The 23,485-nt window shown below is 40.6% G+C and overlaps 1 protein-coding gene and 1 long non-coding RNA gene across 2 annotated transcripts; both read left to right on the top strand.

Moving 5' to 3' along the window:
- Positions 1–766: 766 nt before the first annotated feature.
- Positions 767–9,146, top strand: LOC110063686 (uncharacterized). Its single transcript, XM_089282121.1, has 2 exons — positions 767–949; positions 4,008–9,146. Exon 2 carries the CDS (start codon positions 4,043–4,045, stop codon positions 7,382–7,384), a length of 3,342 nt encoding a protein of 1,113 aa, XP_089138247.1. The 5' UTR covers positions 767–949; positions 4,008–4,042; the 3' UTR covers positions 7,385–9,146.
- A 4,537-nt stretch (positions 9,147–13,683) lies between these two features.
- On the top strand, positions 13,684–22,392 carry LOC149116184 (uncharacterized). Its single transcript, XR_016205341.1, has 2 exons — positions 13,684–17,955; positions 18,460–22,392. It is a non-coding gene; the product is annotated as an uncharacterized LOC149116184 (long non-coding RNA).
- The last annotated feature ends 1,093 nt before the right edge of the window (positions 22,393–23,485 follow it).

The raw sequence follows: 23,485 nt of genomic DNA, 5'->3' as shown, positions 1-23,485 counted from the left end.
CTCGGTCCCAGTCTCAGAAGGAAGAAGGGCCTTCTCGTCTATCCCTTCAATTCACTACCCACTAACCTGTGTGACAATCTGTTTTAATAAAGGGTCGCAATTACTAAGTCTCAAAAAACTAAATGGAACCCTGAGATCAGAAAAATCAAGAGATCACAACGACCCGATTAAAACTATCATATAGTGCACACTTTCCAAGAAAAAGCAAATAGGTATAAATCACAAGAATTTATTGTCAATAAGCCTATATAAGGGTCCGATCGGGCAAGATCGAGTCGGATCGAATTGTATTCCTAAAAAATCGGAACTGAAAATGCCCGTTTACTTAATCTAGCGTTACGCTTGCATTTTGCACTTGTTTGGTTTAACAGTGGATTTTTTCGCGCTCTAAAACAAGTGACACGGGTCAGGCCAAAAAGGAGTTTTGATCGTTTGAAGGCATGCGGGTGATTCACGTGACGTATGTTTTCACTTTGGGACATTACGCAAACTAAGTCACGCAAGCATTTGCATCGCGGGCCTTTAGCTGCAGTTTTGTTTATGGGACCCAATGGCGAGAAAAGGTTATGCAAAAAACGAATATAATATTTAAATCTAGAATTATTACTCGACTCTGTAACAGTTACAATTGGCTTTGGTCTTGAGCAGTCTTGTTCCGTTTAAGCTCTGCATCGCGTGAGGCCTAGAAGCTTTGTAAGTCACGCAAGCCTCTGCAGTTAGATATCACTTACGAAACGTGCAAATAATCACTCACCAGCAAGTTTTTCAGTACCTTGGTTAACGGGTCAACGCACATCAATAATGATTTCAAAATAGACTCATCGTCATGTGATTAACACGAGCTGTTTGGGGGTGACTAAGCGTTCCTGATTTCTTTGTTGATTTTCCTTGTTCGCGGTTCTCTGTGGCGTTGTTACTTCGCTGGATCGCTCCTGAATCTTTCCAAACAGTGAGTATGGCGCACATTAATGTTCTCTGTTGCATGAATTTCAGACAAACTAAACGGAATTGGTATGCAGCTCACAGTCAAATTCTTTTTGACCTAGACTGCACAAATAATTAATTTATTTCGTCGGTGATCAGTAAATAGAGCGCCTGTTCGCACACGGTTATCATGAATATTTGAATCCAGAGTGCAGTTCACAATATGCCGGAAAAAAAGATCACAAGACTGAGTGGAGGCAATGTTCTCAGAGGGCTTTTGATTCTGTTTTTTTCTTTCTTTTTTTTTTTTTTCGTTTTGAACGCACGAAAAATTGATCATAGTAGAATTGCGAGCGTTCTCTTGCCGCTTGAAAGCTCGCTGGATTTCTTTTAAGTTTAATAAACGAGTTACCTTCAAAGTCGACAGAGGCAACGATTCGAAAACATCTGGGACCAGACTACGGCGAATGAGAATGTGAAGAAGTGGGAAACTTCAGAGAAGTTTTGAATTTGTCATGCAGTAGTGAAAGCCTTTTCACTCTAGTTGCATTTCGTAATAAGAGTACCCTGCGAGGCAGACATTCCTTTCTATTTCTGCTCTGTGAGATCCACGATATCACTGAAGCGGTTACTGGCAGAGAAAAAGAAGGGAATCTCTCTCTCGGAGAGTACAAAGAGAGAGAAACGTAAACTAAAAATTGAATGTTCTAGAATTTGAAATTTTGACTTCAGTTGACCTCAATTGAACTAATGCTATATTTATACCTTCACACAAAACACGATTAACACCGCACTGGAAAGCCAGAAGTTCTAATTTCTAAAGCTCGCTTCATACGACGCATTTCTGCCGTGTCGACTGAATTCAGTCAATTCAGGAATAAAGCCGTAAACACTTTGATTTGATTTTGACTTGCCCATTGTGCAGCCACCAAGCAGATGCGGGATAAAACGGCCGGCGATAAGACCAGAACATAGAACATCACGGAATATCCCGGAACATCGAATAATTATGATCATTATGAGAAAAATATGTAAAATTAAATTTTCGAAAATAAAATAAAAATGAAACTGGTATCAGCTCGAAATATGAAAATATATTTTCGGGGGCTAGGGGAGTCGGTAGGCGAAGGGTAGGGAGCGTTGGGTATTCTTTCAACTGACCACAATTAGTACAGGCTCCCCTTCTTTCCCGCCAATTGCGTCGCGTGGCTTTACAGCAATCTATTTTTCAACACAAATATGGACGAGTCAGACGACAAATGCCAGGTGATTCATTGCGTTTCCTTTGTTGATCCCTGATTTCTTCAACGTCTGAGGTGTTCGTAAGAGCATCACACAGTTGCTTTTTAAGTCAGAAGCCATAGCTTTGTCACTACTGTTCCGTCTTCGAGTTGCAATTATCATCCCCAGTTTCGCGCTCTCCGCTAGGAACGCCTGGCACTATGACCCACCAAGTGCAGACTCAGCCTTTTCGGAAGCCCGAGTAATCAAAGATTACAGCACTGCGTTCACGCGCGTACTTTGCATGTATGGTCTACTTTGGTGGCGTTCGAAGTTTTGACCAGCGAGCCTGCAAGACAGCGCGTCGCCAAATGTTTTATCAAATTTTTCTGTTTGTATTTGTTTACACTGTCATCAGAGCTCGAGCGGTCCAAACTAGTTTAGACAAGACACTCAATGCCGAAGAGTGTCTATTTCTATCTCATGGAGAAACTATTTCCTCATGAGGAATCGTGTATACCTTTGTATTGACGTAATGTATTGAATAAAGAAATCATATTCGTGTATCCATATTTTTCGGTCTGATTAAAGGGAAATCTGGGAGTAAGAAACAGTCACGTGATTAAACTGATGGTGAACGACTGGAAGGAATGGATTACTTTTTTAAGTTGCGAGCCTTCACTCATTGCAGTTTTGTTTTTTTTTGTTTTTTTTTGTTTTTTTTTATTTTCCAAGTTGATACCAGTTTATTTTTGTTAAATTTATTTTTTGAAAATTTAATTGTACATATTTTTCTTATAATTGTTATAATTATTCGATGTTTCGGGTTGTTCCGGAATGTTCCATGTTTCCTCGAGTACGAAAATTCTTGAAATTCGCTTTTACATGTAACTGATGTCCGCAGTCTCACAACGAAAAATCCACCTCATTGACGTCGTTTTCCATCCACCAGTCAGCCGTTTTTGCTCCCTGATGCGACCGTCGGTAACGTCCTGAAACGCGGGAGGACAGCTGACAGTTCAGACTGGGGGTGGCGTGAAGCTTCATGTAAATACTTTGTCACTCAAACGTCTGCAACGAACAGAACGGCTCTGTTTCTGAGAGAAGCCTTGGCGCCATGTTGGAAGTTTGATACACTCATTGATTTTTATATGAATATGTTTTATAAGAATATCGAGGCTAAAATTTGCGAAAAGTTAAGAATAAACCCAAGGCTGAGACTTTGGAAAGAAAATTTTGTGTGTTGAAAAATTGTAAATAAAATAAAATTCTTCCTTTCTCTAAACGGCAAAACTAGACAAAAAGCAACAAAAACAGCATTAGCCCATTTCTGAAAGACGTTATGAACGTGACATCAGGCTATAATGCCTGCAGCCTGGCTCAAAAATTACTTTAACACCATCAAGACACCAAAAACAGTGGCTGATCCAGCGGAGTGGCCCGGGGGACCCGCCGTCACCCGTTATTTTGAGTAAAAAAAAAAACAAACAGAAGGAAGAAAAGCCGGCAGAGCAAGCAAACACTCCACCCCCCTTAGCTCAAGGTCTGAATCCGCCACCGAAATACATTCGAAAGCAGAGATGCCATACACTATAATCTAAGAATATTCACAAGAGTATTTTCAGCCTTAAATCGGAAAAAAAATAAGGATATTCAGCCTTGTGCCAGAAAAACTATATTCTTATAAAAAAAAAGAGTGTACATCGAAGTTAACTTGTTCTCCTCATTGCTGTAATGTATTTAAATTTAACAGAGGAAAAGTAAACTCAGGAAAGTAAAAAAGCAAACGAAAACTTCAGCTAACAACCGAGCTCTCAACAGGGCTCTAATTGGCTAATAACAAAGTTTTATTTCTTGCAAAGGGCTAAGGACAAACAAAAGGTGACACAACCTGAAAATGGCCGCTGTTGCAATAGAATTTACAGAAGAGCAATTGAACTACTACAAGATTTGTTACGTTGTCACTGATATAATAACTGAGGGTCTCCGATCAATTTTCAAGCAAGAATGGGACAGTCGCTATAAGACAACGTTAGGAGAATGGAAAGATGAGCCTGGGAATGGATTGGAATTCAACAACGGGGAGTCTCCCGGAAACCAGAGAAGAAATGCCAGACTTCTAGCTACCATGATTAATGGAGACAGAGCAGAATGGGATTGTACCATGCTTTTTTACGCCATTCTTTACTCCGATTCTATCGGCCGCGTTCTCAATCCAGCCGTCAAATCAAACATAGATGATCTCAGAAAGTTTCGGAATGAAGAGTTTGCGCACATGCCAAAAGGCCACCTCGCGTATCCAGAATTTCAAATCGCCATTGGTAAAGTTTATGCTGCCTTTCAAGGGCTCGGTCTCTCTACCTGGCAAATTCAAGACATCCGAAATCAGAAAAGGTTTCCAACAGAGGAGTTAAGACGGGTCTTGGAAAAGGTTGATGACCTGAGGCAGAAACTTCAAGAAAAGGAGAAGAAGCTCCAAGAAAAAGGAAAGGAACTACAAGAAAAAGAAGAAGAACGACAGGTCCTTGAGGATCAGTTACACAACGAAATTTCCTCCTTTTGTATTCTCCCTCCCAAACCTTCACACGACGTCGCAAGTCGCGATTTTGAGGTGGCTGAAATAACTCAACAGCTCAAACAGCTCAAAACCACTAACGAAAACAAATTAAGTCTTCTGTACATCTCAGGGAATCCTGGAAGTGGAAAATCTCAACTGGCCGGCCTTGTAGCAGAGCGGGTCTTCAAAGAAGGTAAAGAAATTCCTTGTGCTACTTCATTTGTAATGACACTGAATGCTGAAAGCCAAGATACACTTCTGGAATCGTACGTGTCTTTTGCCCGGCGACTTAAATGTTCAGAATTTGTGGTTACAAACACCCTTAACTGCAAGGATTTGACGACGGGAGAGAAGATCACTAATCTGAAGACGTTAATCAGCCCAAAAATCGAGCTTTATACCTCGTGGCTACTGGTAGTGGACAACGTTACTAGCATATCACGTGTCCATGTTCATTTACCGGAGTCTGGAAATGAGCAGTGGGCAAATGGTCAGTTGTTAATCACAACACAGGACACTGCGTCTATCCCTTTGCCAAGTTTTTTCATTAAACACATCTCAGTTAGTAAAGGTATGAAGCCTCACGATGCCAGTTGTCTGTTGGCAAAGCTTTCATGTATGGATGACTGCGAGAGGGGAAAAGAAGTTGCGCAGGCACTGGACTACCAGCCTCTTGCCTTGGCAAGCGCCGCCACCTACGTCAGACAGTTACGGCAGAACAAGAAAACGTCACATTTTGGCTGGAACGACTACCTAGAGAAGCTTAGCAAGGGCCAACGAGGTAGCACTGAGACAATCCTTGCTGAAACTAATCCAAGCTACCAAGAATACATGACCGCAGCAACAACACTGGCTGTTGAAAAGGCAATGACGTGCGAAAAAATCATACATCACACGTTCAGTCTCCTCTCTGTGTGTGCGCCACAGCCTGTAAATCAAGACATCGTGATCAATTACATTCTCAATGTAGATGAAGAAATTCAAGATAAAGAGATGATTGCTATGACAATCCAAAGATGTTCACTGATATTAAATGGTGAAGACGAGAGTGGTGCCTACGTTCGGGTGCATCAGGTTGTTTATGATGTCATTAACTCTTTGACTGGCGAATTTCCGGAAATCCAGCAACTTCAAACTGTAGATGCAACCGTTAGATCATTCATTCAGTTCGTAGAAAGCAACCCATCGGTGAACTGGAACGACAAAGATTCTATTGCTTACAGTAAGCCCGTCATACCTCATTTAAAAACCTTGTTTATAAATACCGAAAAATTGTTTCATGAACGAGATACTTCTCAAGACACCCAGCGCAGTATAATAAATGTTCAGCATTATCCATCTTCCTTTCAAAAGCTTGGCAAAATTTGTCAAATGCACTGTTTATTCGACGTTGCAATGAACTACTTCAGCCAAGCATTAGAATTCGCTCACCGTAGTGAAGAGTGCATCGACGACGATGAAGCAATATGTTACGTATTCTTAGGTAGTGTACACCACGACATGGGTGACCTGGAGCAGGCCAAAGAGTATCATGAACATGCACTTAACATTCGTCTAATAAAGCTCGGCCCTGACCATCTTGATGTGGCGATGTGTTACAATACCCTAGGTAGTGTTCACCACCTGGGTGACCTGAAGCAGGCCAAAGAGTATCATGAACGTGCACTTACCATTTATCTGAAAAATCTCGGCCCTGACCATCTTGATGTGGCAATGTGTTCCAATAACCTGGGCAGTGTTCACCACCACCTGGGTGACCTGGAGCAGGCCAAAGAGTATCATGAACGTGCACTTACCATTTATCTGAAAATGCTCGATCCTGACCATCCTGATGTGGCAACATGTTATAATGACCTTGGTACCGTTCACTGCGACCTGGGTGACCTGGAGCAGGCCAAAGAGTATCATGAACGTGCACTCACCATATGTCTGAGAAAGCTTGGCCCTGAAGATCTTGATGCGGCAAGGTGTTACAATAACCTTGGTACTGTTCACCGCGACCTGGGTGACCTTGACCAGGCTAAAAAGTATTGTGAACGTGCCCTTACCATTTATCTGAAAAAGCTCGGCCCTGACCATCTTAATGTGGCAATGTGTTACAATAACCTTGGTACTGTTCACCGCGACCTGGATGACCTGGAGCAGGCCAAAAAGTATCATGAACGTGCAGTTACCATTGGTGTGAAAAAGCTCGGCCCTGACCATCTTAATGTGGCAATGTATTACAATAACCTTGGAACTGTTCACCACGACCTGGGTGACCTGGAGCACGCCAAAAAGTATCATGAATGTGCAGTTACCATTGGTGTGAAAAAGCTCGGCCCTGACCATCTTAAGATGGCAACGTATTACAATAACCTTGGTACTGTTCACATCGACCTAGGTCTCCTGGAGAAGGCGAAAGAGTATCTTGAACGTGCACTTATCATTCATCTGAAAAAGCTCGGCCCGGACCATCCTGATGTGGCAACGTGTTACAACAACCTTGGTACTGTTCACCAAGACCTGGGTGACTTGGAGCAGGCCAAAGAGTATCATCAACGTGCACTTACCATTCGTCTGAAAAAGCTCGGCCCTGACCATCTTGATGTATTAGCTGTTCAGCAAACGTTAACTCAGCTTCAACAGATGATGGACCTTATATCAGGAAAGAAGCATGTACGTTGTTGCACAATACTTTGAATACACTGGATCTCGCTAGGTTAAGGTCAGATGATGTCTGGTAAAGTTCTTGTCTACATTTTCTGTAAATGGCTCCATAAATTACATAGGCGTTCGAGCTCCGGGGGGGGGGGGAGGGGGGCAAGAGAGGCGCTGGAGCCCCCCAGCTACGAAAATTACGTACTTTTTCGGGTAATACGCTCATGACTCGGGCAGCGACACTTGAGAGAAAACATTACAAAATAATGCTGTTGATGTGATTTCCAAAACCTGTAAAAAGAGGTTCGTAATTTTTATGTCAGTCTCTCTGTGTTATTAGATGCCCGACTGGGGGTCTGTAGGCCGTCGAGTGGTTTCTTAAAAGAGTTGGTACCTAAAGTAGTACCGTGTAAAGTGTATCATTTGTATCTGCTCCTGATCTCAAGTGTCGTTGGGCACCGAAGACGCCATGGTAATCAGTTGGGACAACGGCCTTTCCTTTCCTTTCCGGCCTTTCCTTTTAGGTTTCAAGGCTTGTAAGCTACTTTCTCTGACATTTGCCTTGCAAAAAGGGCTTATACTGAAATGATATGAGTGAACTGGGGTTTTCTGTTAGCTACAAGTCGTTTAAATGTGTATCGCCAATTTTTCATCACCAAAACAAGGACACGAATCAAAGCGAAAGAAGACCAAATCATTGTTATGTCTTTACAATCGGGTGTTACAATTTTTTTCTTGAATTTTTCTTTGGAGATGTTTCTTTAGTACGTCCATGTTGTTTACCATCTTATTTACGTAGCTTTTGAATTCATAGAGGGCTTGCAGTGTACGCTGCAAGTCTGCTGTGGCCGAAACAAGACGACTTCTGGTAAAGCCTCGTATTGTTCTTTGAACGTCTTTAGTATGTCGATAGGCTTTTGTACATTATGCGAGCATGTTTTCGAGCATTTTAGTGAAGCAAAAGCATTAAGTATTATTCGAGCATTTTAATGGCATTTTCCCCAGAAAATTATTTTTTCAACGTACAGAAAATAGAAGTAAAAATGACTTTTTACGAGAAAATGAACTGAGACTTGAGATTGAAAAAGTTCAACTGCCACCCTACTACAACCGAGTAAGGAAATCAAATTAAAAGATCATTATTAAAACTACTATACACGTTGAGTTATACTACCTATACGTTTTTTTAAGCACCCAGAGCTGTTAATTGTGTTAAAACACAAAAATTATTAAAATTTGAAAATCCTATGTATGAGCATTAACCGAGCATTTTAGTGACCTTTTGGGGGAAGACCGTACATTTTAGTGGGAAAAATGGAGCGTTAAGGTGGAGCATTCTAGTGGGGAAATAAAAGCATAATGTACAAAAGCCTATATGTCAAGACGCTCGTCTCGAATATAGGATAGCTCCTGTAACGGTCGTCCAAACGGCCCATGGACCCGCTTCTCGAAAGCCCCGGAAACTTTTCGGACCCGCAAAGCCATTTTTAGTTAATCGGTATTTAAAGACAGAGAGGTGTATACACCTGAATTGAAACTTCTTGTATAAAGGTAACCTCTGATCATATTAAGAATATGTGCATAAAACAGCTCTGTGGTCGTAAGGTTTGAGATTTTGCTACGACTTTTCGGGTGGGAAAACTTTTTGGGACCTTCGAGAAACGGGCCCCATGTCTCTGTTACTGATCAGCCGATCGCTGAACGAACGCCATAATAGGTAGAACTTTTTCTTTTAACAAGTTTTAGATTTACTAGATTTAGACTGTTGATAGAGGTCACTGAGTATGAAAGCTTTCAATAACTATCTTGGTGAACGTTTTTGTTTTTAACGCATTTTTAGTGCGTTTGCATCCCGATTTCAACACTCTCGCATTAGGGGATTGCGTAATTTTTTCAAGCAAGAAGGTCACCGCTCCCACCCCCCACCTCACCCCCTCCCCCATGTCCGAAGGTACCCTCACGCCCATGATAACTTATTTGAGGATGGTGCCTACTAAATACAAAGGTTTTTGCGCCAGGTTAGGACCAAACGGAAAAAGTAGACCTTTGCAAGGGCTATTGGAATCCACAAAGAAAAATGAGGATAGCCAAGTATTTTTTTCAAGATAATTAGCTTTGAATCTTAGCAAAAATGCTGACAACTGCATTTTTCTAAAAATTGAAGGAAAGGATATTTCTTCACAGATTTCCTTAAAATTTGCCTTTACATACAGAAAAGCAAACACATTTATAAAGATCTTAAAAGTTAATGGTAAATGGAAACATAAAAACCATTTTTGGTATATTTTTAATACCAAAATCGTTGCAACGGCGCTTTTGCCATCTCTGACAGCCCTCCTCTGGTTCAGCTTAAATGCATCTAAATACCTTTTTCTCACAACCAGAAAATAATCACGTGTTGAATAGGCTTGCCACTTCCATTTCATAACATAAAATGTAGCGGTAACCACGCGTTTTTCAAAGTTTTTAATCTTTCCTGTCACCTCCCCAGTCACACATGTCCAATATACACAAACAGATACCAATCGTCAAAACACCCTAATCAATCCTACCATTGGTAAATGATCACTATTCGTCAAAGTAGCCTTGTCGATTAGTGCCATTGGTACCATTGGCACAAATCGATTCTAAACGAAAAGTAGTTAGTCGATTGGTATACCATTTGTTAACTGCATATATTAACAACCGAGGCTTGCGCGTAAACTACTTGTCGATTGGTACCATTGGTACCAATGGAAAAATAGACAGCCGATCGGTATGCCATTTGTATTTGCATAAAGCGTGCGATCCCAAAAGCACTAAATAAATACAACATGTATATTCTTCGTTCTTAAAGCGTGCGAACCCAAACACACGGTAAATATAATGCCCTACATACAATATGTATATTCTTCGTTCTTAAAGCGTGCGAGCCAAACACACACTAAATACAATTTATATTCTTCGTTACATGTATTAAAGCGAGCCCAAACACACGCTAAATACAAGGTATATTCTTCGTTCTTAACTCGTGCCAGCCCAAAAACACGCTAAATTCAATTTATATTCTTCGTTCTTAAAGCGTACGAGCCAAACACACACTAAATACAATGTATATTCTTCGTTATTAAAGCGAGCCCGGGCACACGCTAAATACAATTTATATTCTTCGTTCTTATGCCATTTGTGTTTGCCTCAGTAAAGTGTGGGAGCCCAAAAGCCCTAAATAAATACAATATGTATATTCTTCGTTCTTAAAGTGTGCGAGCCCAAACACGCGGTAAATACAATGTATGTTCTTCGTTCTTAAAGCGTGCGAGCCCAAACACACGCTAAATACAATGCCCTACATACAATATGTATATTCTTCGTTCTTAAAGCGTGCGAACCTAAGCACACACTAAATACAATGTGTATATTCTTTGTTCTTTATGCGTGCAAGCCAGGCACACACTAAATACAATGTATATTCTTCGTTATTAAAGCGAGCCGAAACACACCCTTAAAACAATGTATATTATTCGTTCTTGAAGCGTTCGGGCTCAAACACACACTAAATAGAAGATATATTATACGTTCTTGATTTTTGATAGCCGACTACGAGTAGTCCTTCTTTCGCTTAGTCCGTCGTGCTTGACTGGAAAGAAAACCGCGAGAAAGAAATGGCCGCGCGAAATTCTGGTGGCGAGGATTTCGCGCGGCCATTTCTTTTTTATTTTGTATGTAGGGCGTTGTATTTGGCGTGTGTTTGGGCTCGCACGCTTTAAGAACGAAGAATATAAATTGAATTTAGCGTGTGTTTGGGCTCGCACACTTTAAGAACGAAGAATATACATATTGTATGTAGGGCATTATATTTACCGTGTGTTTGGGTTCGCACGCTTTAAGAACGAAGAATATACATGTTGTATTTATTTAGCGTTCTTGGGCTCCCACACTTTATGCAAACACAAATGCCATAAGAACGAAGAATTTAAATTGTATTTAGCGTGTGTTTGGGCTCGCACGCTTTAAGAACGAATAATACACAAAATATATTCCCCGTCTTTATAATGATATGCATTTCACCAATGGAACACCAATCGAATAAGTGCTATTCCATTGGTACCAATCGTATTATTGGTACCAATGGACGAATAGAACGTACCCCTACTCAGCCAGAAACAATTGGAAATATTCTACGACTTTATAATGAGACGCATTTCACCAATAGAACACCAATCGAATAAGTACAGTTCCATTGGTACCAATGGACGAGTACAATGCACCCCTACTCAGCCTGAAGCCATCCGAAATAATCTAAGTCTTTACAATGACATGCATTTCACCAATGGAACACCAATCGAATAAGTGCAATTCCACTGTATCATTGGTACCAATGGACGAGTAGAATGGACCCCTACTCAGCCTGCAGCCATCGGAAATATTCTAAGTTTTCATAACATGATGCATTTCACCAATGGAGCACTAATCGAATAAGTTCTATTCCATTGGTCTCTATAATAAGATGCTTTTCACCAATGGAACACCAATGGAATAAGTGCTATTCCATTGGTTCCAATCGTACCATTAGTACCAATGGACGAGTAGCATGCATCCCTACTCAGCCTAAAGCCATCCAAAATAATCTAAGTCTTTATAATGACATGCATTTCACCAATGGAACACCAATCGAATAAGTGCAATTCCATTGGCACCAATCGTAACATTGATACCAATGGACGAATAGAATGTTCCCCTACTCAGCCAGAAACAATTGGAAATATTCTACGTCTTTATAATGACATGCATTTCACCAATGGAGCACCAATCGAATAAGTGCTATTCCATTGGTACCAATCGCACCATTTGTACCAATGGAAGGGTAGAATGCACACCTACTCAGCCAGAAACAATTGGAAATATTCTACGTCTTTATAACGAGATGCATTTTACCAATGGAACACCAATCGAATAAGTGCTATTCCATTGGTACCAATCGCACCATTTGTACCAATGGAAGGGTAGAATGCACACCTACTCAGCCAGAAACAATTGGAAATATTCTACGTCTTCATAATAAGATGCATTTCACCAATAGAACACCAATCGAATAAGTGCAATTCCACTGGTACCAATCGTACCATTGGTACCAATGGACGAGTAGAATGCATTCCTACTCAGCCTGAAGCCATCGAAAATACTCCATTTCTTTATAATATGATGCATTTCACCAATGGAACACCAATCGAATAAGTGCAATTCCATTGGTACCAATCGTATCGTTGGTACCGATGGACGAATAGAACGTACCCCTACTCAGCCAGAAACAATTGGAAATATTCTACGTCTTTATAATGAGATGCATTTCACCAATGGAAAACCAATCAAATAAGTGCAATTCCATTGGCACCAATCGCACCATTAGTACCAGTGGACGAGTAGAATGGACCCCTACTCAGCCTGCAGCCATCGGAAATATTCTAAGTCTTTATAATATGATGCATTTCACCAAAGGAGCACCAATCGAATAAGTGCTATTCCATTGATACCAATCTTACCATTGGTACCAATGGAAGAGTAGAATGCACCCCCACTCAGCCAGAAACAATTGGAAATATTCTACGTCTTTATAATGAGATGCATTTCACCAATGGAACACCAATCGAATAAGTGCTATTCCATTGGTACTAATCGTACCGTTGGTACCAACGGACCAGTAGAATGCACCCCTATTCAGCCAGAAACAATTGGAAATATTCTACGTCTCTATAATGAGATGCATTTCACCAATAGAACACCAATCGAATAAGTGCAATTCCAGTGGCACCAGTCGTACCATTGGTCCCAATGGACGAGTAGAATGCATTCCTACTCAGCCTGAAGCCATCGAAAATATTCTATTTCTTTATAATATGATGCATTTCACCAATGGAACACCAATCGAATAAGTGCAGTTCCATTGGTACCAAATGGACGAGTAGAATGCACCCCTACTCTGCCTGAAGCCATCCAAAATAATCTAAGTCTTTATAATGAGATGCATTTCACCAAGGGAACACCAATCGAATAAGTGCAATTCCATTGGCACCAATCGTACCATTACTACCAATGGACGAGTAGAATGGACCCCTACTCAGCCTGAAGCTATCGGAAATATTCTAAGTCTTTATAATATGATGCATTTCACTAAGGGAGCACCAATCGAATAAGTGCTATTCCACTGGTAGCAATCGTACCATTGGTACCAATGGAAGAGTAGAATGCACCCCTACTCAGCCAGAAACAATTGGAAATATTCTACGTTTTTATAGTGACATGCATTTCACCAATGAAACACCAATCGAATAAGTGCTATTCCATTGGTACCAACGGACGAGTAGAATGCACCGCTACTCAGCCAGAAACAATTGGAAATACTCTGCGTCTCTATAATGAGATGCATTTCACCAACAAAACGCCAATCGAATAAGTGCAATTCCATTGGTACCAATCGTACCATTGGTACCAACGGACGAGTAAAATGCATCCCTACTCAGTTTGAAGCCATCGGAAATATTCTAAGCCTTTATAATGACATGCATTTCACCAATGGAATACCAATGGATGGAGTGCTATTCCACTGGTACCAATCGTACCACTGGTACCAATGGAAGAGTAGAATGCACCCCTATTCAGCCAGAAACAATTTGAAATATTCTACGTCTTTATAAGGAGATGCATTTTACCAATGGAACACCAATCGAATAAGTGCAATTCCATTGGCACCAATCCTACCATTGGTACCAATGGACGAGTAGAATACTTCCCTACTCAGCCTGAAGCCATCCGAAATAATCTAAGTCTTCATAATGACATGCATTTCACCAATGGAACACCAATCGAATAAGTGCAATTACATTGGCACCAATCGTACCATTGTTACCAATGGACGAATAGAATGTTCCCCTACTCAGCCAGAAATAATTGGAAATATTCTACGTCTTTATAATGAGATGCATTTCACCAATGGAACACCAATTGAATAAGTGCCATTCCATTGGCACCAATCGTACCATTGGTACCAATGGACGAGTAGAATGCGCCCATACTTAGCCTGAAGCCATCCGAAATATTCCAAATCTATATAAATCCCCATATGGAGACATTTCACTAGTGGATTACCAATGGACTGAGTGCCATTCCATTGGACTCCGTTTGTTTGTATTGGATTGTATTCCAACGCGACGTTTTTCACACGGATGAACAAAATATTTCGACACGAACGCTTGAAGCAGATTGCGTCAATCAGGCTCACACAGAGCATTTTGTTCTCCTTATTAGGATGTCGTTAGTCGGAGGACTGGAAAGGTCTGTTCAATGACATTGATCAGTTAATCCCCGGAAATAATATTGCTTCTGATGGTGTATAAATTACTGCGAACGTTCTAATCTTTAACGTCCTTTTGATCATGAAATCCATACAGGCTCTTATTCCTCCTGACAGCAATTCTATCTTTGGTCTTAGGAAAAGGGCTAGAAGACAACAACACTAACAACATGTGAAGAACTCTGTGTCTGCTTGACAAATTGAGCCTGTAAGTTACTGTAATCCTTTCTCGATCGCCTGCGTAATTCCCATGACACACAAGACTGATTTTAAGTTGATTAATTTATGAGAAAATAGATGTTGATACCTGCAAATTTTGGACTGAAAGGTCACCAACAGAAAATTTCCTAAACTGTGTTAACTATATACTCTGTATAAGCAGTGGCAACCTGTTCCTTCACTCAATCAGCCAGCATGTTAGAAATATTTTGACCGTAATTATCCGGTTGTCAGTGGCATCGAAACCTCATCTTCTCTTGAATTGCGTGACGTTTATTTTTACTTCATGTTATCAAACAAATTAAATCACGCAACCGTTTCTCCCGCAGGCCATTCTGGCAATTTTGTTGTAAGGAAACCAATGGCGAGACAAAGTCATCCGAAACTTCCAAAAGCACGCACAATGTTTAAATCTACAATCAGTGCCCGGGAGTTATTGCTCCGGTTCGTGACATATATTTGGCACTGGCTTTGAGAGGTAGCTGTGTAATCACATGAGACCTTGTAAGTCACGCAAATCTGTATAGCACAACTTTAAACAGATAGCATGAAAAGGTATCAAACGCGCCCGCGGAACCCACAAAGAAATAAACAAAAATGTATTCCAGTATCCAGACCCAAGGGGCGGGAGAACTGCGTAAAGAATCGGTAGGGGTGTACGGCCCAAACCATGAAATCTGTGCACTATGTCGGACCAAGAGACCACGATCTACACCTCATTTTCTCTTGTTCGGACCAAACTCTGTGATTTTCCATACCCTGTTTTATACCTCAGCGAAAAATCGAAACCCCATTTCAGGCCTCTAAAATTACTACATGACTCTTTTTTATGACAACGGCTAACAAGAAATGGCTTCATTTTCCTAGACATTTGAGAAGGGCTACAAATTTCGCACTGTTGATGCCAAGCCAGCGTGAATAAGATACCCTATTTCAGACCAACATGCTCAAAATCTATTCCGTTTTTGAAACGACCAGAGCCGTTCATAAACCATACGCCGCACATACCTATAAAGCCCACATAAGGGAGTATCCCCGGGTATCCTGCAACCTCGTTCCCAGGGCCTTTTCCCTGGCTTGAGAGTTTGGCCAAGGTTAGACCCCAAGCCAGGAATAAGGCCCTAAGAACGAGGTTAAGCATTCTGCATCCTAATGAGGCTTTTGAAACCTTTTTTAGGCTCAACGTCATGTGATTGAACAAGGATGATTAATTTCCGGCAATTGAAAACAACACTTTCTGACAAATTAAGATAAACTTGAAAAAAATTAAGCTGGTGATTGTTTTTCAAGTTCGTCTGCAGTTTTGACCTGTTATGACCATTTCGTCACTGCTAAAGTCACCTTAATGTCCCAACACTGCGTGGCACAGCCCCTTTCAGAAGACGATATTTTCTCCCAGTGAAACAAATACATTCCAGTACTGCGTCTCTAGAATTAGTTACGTTTTTTATCGTAATTAAAACATCTTAAAGGATAAATGTAACTTAAAACAGGTCCATACGGGCGCAGATGGGCAATCATTTAACTAGCCACCCGCGAAACGTAACCATAGCAACAATCTTAAGTAAATAAATGAAAATGGCCAAATTAAATGATTTTTAAGAAGTTGGAAATTTCGGCAGTCTTCAGTAAAGTACAGTTTAATTAAGTTACATTGAAAAATGAACAGGATAAGATAACTATGTAACCCAATGCTTAAACAAAGCTCTAGCCTTGTAAGTCACATAATAATGGCAAAGATTCTTCCTTGTATTGATTGAAACAACTTAACCACCCGCTACTTCGTTCGGGTACAAAACAAAAAGGCTGGGAAAATACTCGAATACATCTGCTTGGATTATATTGTTCTTGCATTGTACCGTTTGATTAGTATTCACGAATTCTCATTGTGGTTAGCATAGTTTCCATGGTGTCGGGAAACGAGGTCATTTAGTACCTGCCCCCTTAATTTAGGAATAAAGAAGAGCTGCCATAATTTTTGTCAACTAATCAAGCTGTCTTGGTAGTGTGCCAGTCGAGTTATTGTACCATCTAGAAATGGGCCGGGTTTTTCAAAGTCCGATTAAACTATACTCCCAGGATTAGCGAGAATTTTCATTTCAGTTTTTTTGTCCTTCGGTTTTTAGGAGAATAATCTCATACTACACAATTCATAAGCAGTGAAAACAATTTTATTCAAGAAAAATTAATACTTCGGCTAACGTTTAATCCTGGGTTAGAGTTAACCGGCTTTCGAACAACCCTGTCTCTGGTGGAAACACATGAAAAATGCAAGCTTTCGTTTCCTGAGCGAATGTTTGAAACATCTACTCGTTTATTCCGTTTTGGTATATCCAATTTTGGTGAAAAACCAAAAACAACAGCTGGGCGACAACTGAGCCCTTGGAGCTCTGTTTCAACCATCTTCCAGTGATCTTATGGACATCTGATGAAACTATTGCGTGTGTCTGATACATTGCGTAAACTGCAGATCAGTTATTGCGATTGGAAACGTGTAGTGTGTGACGACTTCAATGATTGCAATCACTCATAATCAATCAATTAACACGTTAGTAAGCGGAATATCTATGAGATTTGACGCCGCGCGCTTAATTCTGAAAAGTTGCCAATGTTTCGAAGATAAGTCTATTCCACACGAGCTAAGTAGTGTGTGACAAAATCGGCACACTTGAAAAGGGCGTTGTGGTGTTTATGTTTCCATACAAGCAGCTGACAACAGCATTGCTATTTACTTAGAGGATGAGGGTTTCAGTTTCACAGCTATGCGGCCATTTGGTGTTTCTATTTGAGATTTCCGGCTTGCGTGTTTCCAGGAGACAGCTACTAAACACTCACAGGGGCATATCAGGTCGGAAGTCGCACAATCGAAAACTCTGGCGCAAGAACAGCGAGAAAATGAGTTCTCTCGGCAAGTGGATTGCTTGGCTAGTCTTGGTTCTTTGCGTTTCGGTACAGTGTGCAGAATTTGACGGGTCTTGTTGCGAACAAGGTTGAATTAACACGGTAGCAGGAATTCGGTGTGTTTGTAGAAGAGGTTTCAGGCTTGTTAACCGCTGTCAGTGCAGAGGTAAGCTATGACGAATATAAACATTCAAACCTTTATATGTGTTTTTGAGCGAAAACACAGCCGCTCTTGAGTTATTACACGGGATAAAGGTTCAGACACGGCTACTGTCGGTTAGAGACGCGTGCATTAAGAATTCTCCCCTTAGTAGACTTGGTGTAATAAACTCTACCCACGAAAACCGGGAAAAGTTCAAATTCTTTCATGAATTTGTCCACGTGTATCTCGCAATCCAACCCCAAATCCAACACAGAAAGATATTGCTGACCAAAATATTTTCGCGGGTATATTTTTACGGCTTCGTAAGGTCAACTGTTTTACAAAGAGGAGACGAATTCGTAACGACGAATTTTTGCCCTTTTCTGTAACAGTAAAGATCTGCTTTCATAATTTTTAAATCAATTATGTGAAACTGTAGCTCTGGCATTTTGGTTAACCGCAGTTTCTTCCCGTGACAATAAATCATGAATAATTTTATGATCTATCGTATATTGTCTATTAATGCAGATAACAAGACTTGACAAGCTGTAAATAAGTTAAAAGCTGAGGATTACACCACGCTGCCGTGCGAAATTCCTTTCACAATAACTGGGAATCTTCTCTTTGCTTGGGAGGGATGCCTCAGTCGCAGGAAGCTATTAAACAAGGCTTTTTTCACCAACTGGTTAATTTTACAATATTTTAAGCCTGTAGGCGATGTTAGTAGCATATACTCCAGGGTCTTTCTGGGCTAAGCTGACAGATCCCGTTCTCTGTCAATTGATCTTTCTTCAAGTTGCCTTATCTCGAGCTATAATCTGGCTGAGAATTATTTTAAGAAACAAGGTAAGACCTCTGGCCTTTCGTGAAAGAGATTTGTTTGGCTTTTGTTATATTAGTAATGTGTGCTTAGGATGATTAAATGATCTCCGCGCCAAAGGTGAACCAAAACAATCAGTATTTTAGTGTACGCAAAAACTTGAACTTGTTTCTACAAACTGCCGTCAACAAGTTCACCGTGACGGCTCTTGGCGACGCCGGGGTGAAAACGTTTATGTGTGGCCTGGAGGTATCACGGCTGCTGTTTACATGCTTGCACTTCGTATACACATCATGTCTAATGATTTTCTCATACCACCCACACTCTCCCCCCACCCCGGCGCCGATCAGGTCGCATCAAGATCATAATCTCTTAGCCTGCATATCTTGGCGGTTTTTAAACAATTTAAGCGCGCTAAAGATTTGTTGGATGAAGTTTCCATGACCTCATCAGTTATTAAGGTTTTCCATGCAACAAGAGAGTGTTCTTAGGAGCACCAGGTACCCGGGTGTCACTGAGTAAGTGTAACTAGCTGAAAGTGTCAGCTACTGGATCACTGAAATCAGGAGCCCTGCTGAAGTACAATGCGTGTAGAACCAGAAATGCTTCATTTCTGGAGAACTTTGAGCAAGCGGACTGAAAAGCAGTCGCTGTATTTTTGTGAGCTCACTACGCGACCAATGTAAAGGAGTACACAAAGCACGACAGCCTGAGGATAGGCTCTTTACCCCGCTCATCCCAAAGTCTTGCAGGGTGCACGATTTTTACCCGCAGTTATAGCGCTCTGCGACAGTTTGCTTTCTATCAGGAACCGCCCGCAAGCTAAGCAAGTTACTGATCTCCATAACGGAAGTTTTCCTGCCAAATCGTTCATGGCGCAGTCGAAATATACGAACTTTACTTCCCGTTGGTCCATTTCCCTTGATTCTTTAATTATGGCCCTTTCTTAAACTCCCAAGACTAAGAACAAAGTGTAATAAGCAGGAATTAAATGAAGCTCTTACAGCTTTTAAGGATTATTGTAAGGATTTTTAACCCAAGCGGCAACTAGTGACATCTTGATCTTTAAACCTCACAGAACTGTTTTAATAATAACTTTGTTACTTAGGCTAGTATAGTAGCTTGAATAATCTTTGTATCACTGCTTCTTTAGTCTCCCTTATTATACTATTATCAATCCGTCTTACTATTATCAGTTTCAAACTGCTTGAATGCCTTTCTTGAAATCCATGGAGTTCTTGGCTGTCTCAAAACCATTTGGTGGTTTGTCGTTGCAGTCTCGCCGCTTTCTCGTGTAAGAACCTTTGTCCATTCATTTACAAAACTGACACAGCCCACCACAACTTCCTGCTTTTATAGATCGGTGTATTGCACAAAAGGAGCACATACTTAACACTTCTTAAATTCTCTACACCTAAGAAAACTGCAAAAATAAAGGCGGAAGATGTAAAGGTGTCCTTTGGAGACATTAGCCGTACAGGCAGGAACCTTTTTGATCTTTTGCTCAAATATATACACGTATATGGAACGTATGCACATGACGTCATGGCAGCCATATTGGTGTTCCAAAACGTGCAATGAAACGGCGGCCATGTTGGTGTACCAAACCAATCCTGTGGGAGTTCAACTCTTTTCTTATGTTAACACTTTTTTTTTGTTCCAATAAATTTGCATGCATGGCTGCTGAACACGTGAGTGCATACGCTCTATTACTTTGTCAGCTTCATGGTTCATGTTGCTTGCAAGAACATTACGGCAGTGACGTTTATGTCTAAATTGTTCTTGGAATTTTTGCGCAAATACGATGACTAAGAAAAATGTTTTGTAAGTACAAAACGCAATTTTTTTGGTCATAGAGTAGACACGTCCCTGCACTTGAATCTCCTGTGCATCATTTCGGCAGAATCCAGTTTTCTACGAGATATTTGGGCTGGTATACGCTACCTTACATTTCGAAATTTGGTCACTGAACTGAAATGATTACTGCCCTCAGTTTGGTTATGAAGTTCATTTCAGCAATTTTAAAATATTTAGGTTCCAGATGCGGTGTTACCGGCTTGTAAACGAAAGCAAAGTGTCATGTCGGATCTCAGTTCTTTACTGTTGAAGTTTTTTTCTTTGTCGTTGTTTTAATCTACTTTAGTTTGACTAGTTTGTTTGCTTCTGAAAAAGACTTTCCGGCTTGTGGGTAATACTTCGGTAGTAGTTGTGTTAGGTTAGTTCTTATCACTGAATATGTTTACGGGTAAATTTTCACGCACTTGAAATCCGTGGGTTTAAGGTGGCTCCCTTTAGTTTTACGATCGCACGCGCGCTTAGCACAAAAGCTAAAGTAATCTGCGCGCGCTCAAAGGAAAACTTCAACGTATTTCGATATTTTATGTCGTCAGCACGAGCGTTTCCTTCGATGACATTCCGTAAAATTTGGCAGACGGGTAATATATACATCACTTTAGCTGAAGCTCGTTTTTTCAGAGAAATCTATCTGACCGGTTTTTCCGCAGCGGTAAAAGACGTAATTCTACCAAAATCTTAAAAACCGCTTTTACAAACCCTACTTTTTTCGTGTTTAAAATTCGTATCCCGCCGGATTTAATGTACTGTAAAAAACATTGGAAGATTTCACCGAAGGATATTCAAGAAAATCACAAATAAAGCCATAAAAACGGAAAAAACGCACTTGTTTGGGCATTTATAATTCAAGATTAAAAGCCGAGATTTTAACAGAGATGACAGTAAATCAATATATCATCACTGATTATTACATGCTATAAGTTTGAGAGGACTGAGTGTTAAAACGAATGCAAAAACAGCTTCTAAAACATAACACTAGCGCTCGGAACTCGATAACCCATTACTCTATTGAGCCACCTTAAGTTGAAAATACCCAGTAAAGAAGCTACGTCACGGTTTGCGTATCTTGAAAAGTTTAGCCTAAATTTTTCAGGTTCGTCATTTGTAAGCTTTTGTAATCCGTATTAATCTTCTCCGTCCCTAACCATCCTTGTTCCTTTTATGGTTTATTATTATCTCTTTGGTGTTTTTCTATCTTAATAAACTACTGTTTTCAGCATCCCTTCAATTCAAGGTTATTCTTTGCGTGGCCAAAGCAACTCAAAATTATATGAATGAGCTCCTTTAAACATGAAGCGGCGAATTTGAAAATCTGACGTTTTCCAGCGTCAGCCCCTCCTGGGGTTTTGCCTTCATATAAGAAACCTTCGCTTGTCCCTTTTAGTAGGAAGGACAAGGCAGCTGATCTTCGTTCTGTGAGAGCCCGACCAAACGCACACAAAATTTTAACCCCGGAGGGTACTCCCAGAAAACTTGGGTGGGGTTGTGCGGCCCACTTCCCAAATCCCTTACCCTATTTACGACCAAAATCTGCGATTTTTGGTACCCTATTTATGACCTGACCCGGCTCGTGATTTACGAATTCTTCTCATGTTCTTTCAAAATCCCGCGTGGTTTATCAGCCTATAAACCATAAAAACTTGTATCCTGTTGCTTAAATAAATGATAAATATAACTTAAGCAGGTCCATACGGGCGTAGATGGCCACTCGCGAATTACGCAACTATAGCCACAGTAAAATACAGTTTAATTTTAAGTTACATTGAAAAATGAACGGGATAAAATAACTCTGCTAGGGACTTCCATATGAAAAGGTCGGGGACGCTCGTCGTCTAGCTTCGGGGTATAATCAGGGAGTCTGATCTGACTTAAGCACGGTGCCCACTAAATACAAAGGTTTTTGCGCCAGATTAGGACCATGCGGACCATACGCTGCTATTTTGGGATTCCTGGTTTTAGTACATGCTCATTAAACTTGATTTGGTCACAGTAGGAGAATTTTGCTTTCATATTAGTCGCGTACTTGGTAGCGTAGTTGATTACATAAATGTCAACCCAGTGTTCGCGTGGTAGTAAAATTATGCCTTGCGTGATGCGCAGAACGTGAGCACACTAACAGTAGTAGGCACCGTCCTTGAGGACGGTGCCTACTTTTGTTGCATATTGCTAACCACTAACTGTTAACGTCTTCCAGCTGAAAAACTAGCTGTTATCTGTCGAAAATTATACTGAAATCCACTGTAAACATGTACCTGCAGATCGCGTAGTGCGCGCGCAAAACAAGTACGAAACATGCAAATGTTTTACTTATTGGGGAGGTGACAGGAAAAAATGTAACGGGCACCGTAAAAGTTTTCAAAAAATATCAAGTACTTTAAAAAAACGCGCGGTTACCCCTACATTTTATGTTATGAAATGGATGTGGCAAGCCTATTCAACACGAGATTAGTTTCTGGTTGTGAGCAAAAGGTATTTAGACTGTATTTTCACTGAACCAGAGGAAGGCTGTCAGAGACACTAAAAGCGCTGTTGCAACGATTTTGCTGTTAAAAACACACCAAAAATTGTTTCTGTGTTACCATTTACCATGTAGTTTTAAGATCTTTATAAATGTGTTTGCTTTTCTGTATGTAAAGGCGAATTTTAAGGAAATTTTTGAAGAAATATCCTTTCCTTTTTTTTCAGAAAAATGCTGATATCAGCATTTTATTTTTAGATTCAAGGCTAATTATCTCGAAAAAATGCGTGGCTACCCCCATTTTTCTTTGTGGATTCCAATAGCCCTTGCAAACATCTACTTATCCGCGTGGTCCTTACCTGGCGCAAAAACCTTTGTATTTAGTAGGCACCGTCCTTAAGGTGTCCATGATGAAAAGCCGC

Source organism: Orbicella faveolata, unplaced genomic scaffold (genome assembly GCF_042242905.1).
Source record: "Orbicella faveolata isolate gen_17 unplaced genomic scaffold, um_ofav_v1 contig_12, whole genome shotgun sequence".
Lineage (NCBI taxonomy): Eukaryota > Metazoa > Cnidaria > Anthozoa > Scleractinia > Merulinidae > Orbicella > Orbicella faveolata.
The sequence above is the reverse complement of the archived record's forward strand: the minus strand, read 5'-3'. Positions and strand labels throughout refer to the sequence as shown.

What these genes read in the sequence shown, in the direction of transcription:
- LOC110063686 (XM_089282121.1), top strand. Translation starts at nt 4,043, where the DNA reads ATGGCCGCTGTTGCAATAGAATTTACAGAAGAGCAATTGAACTACTAC.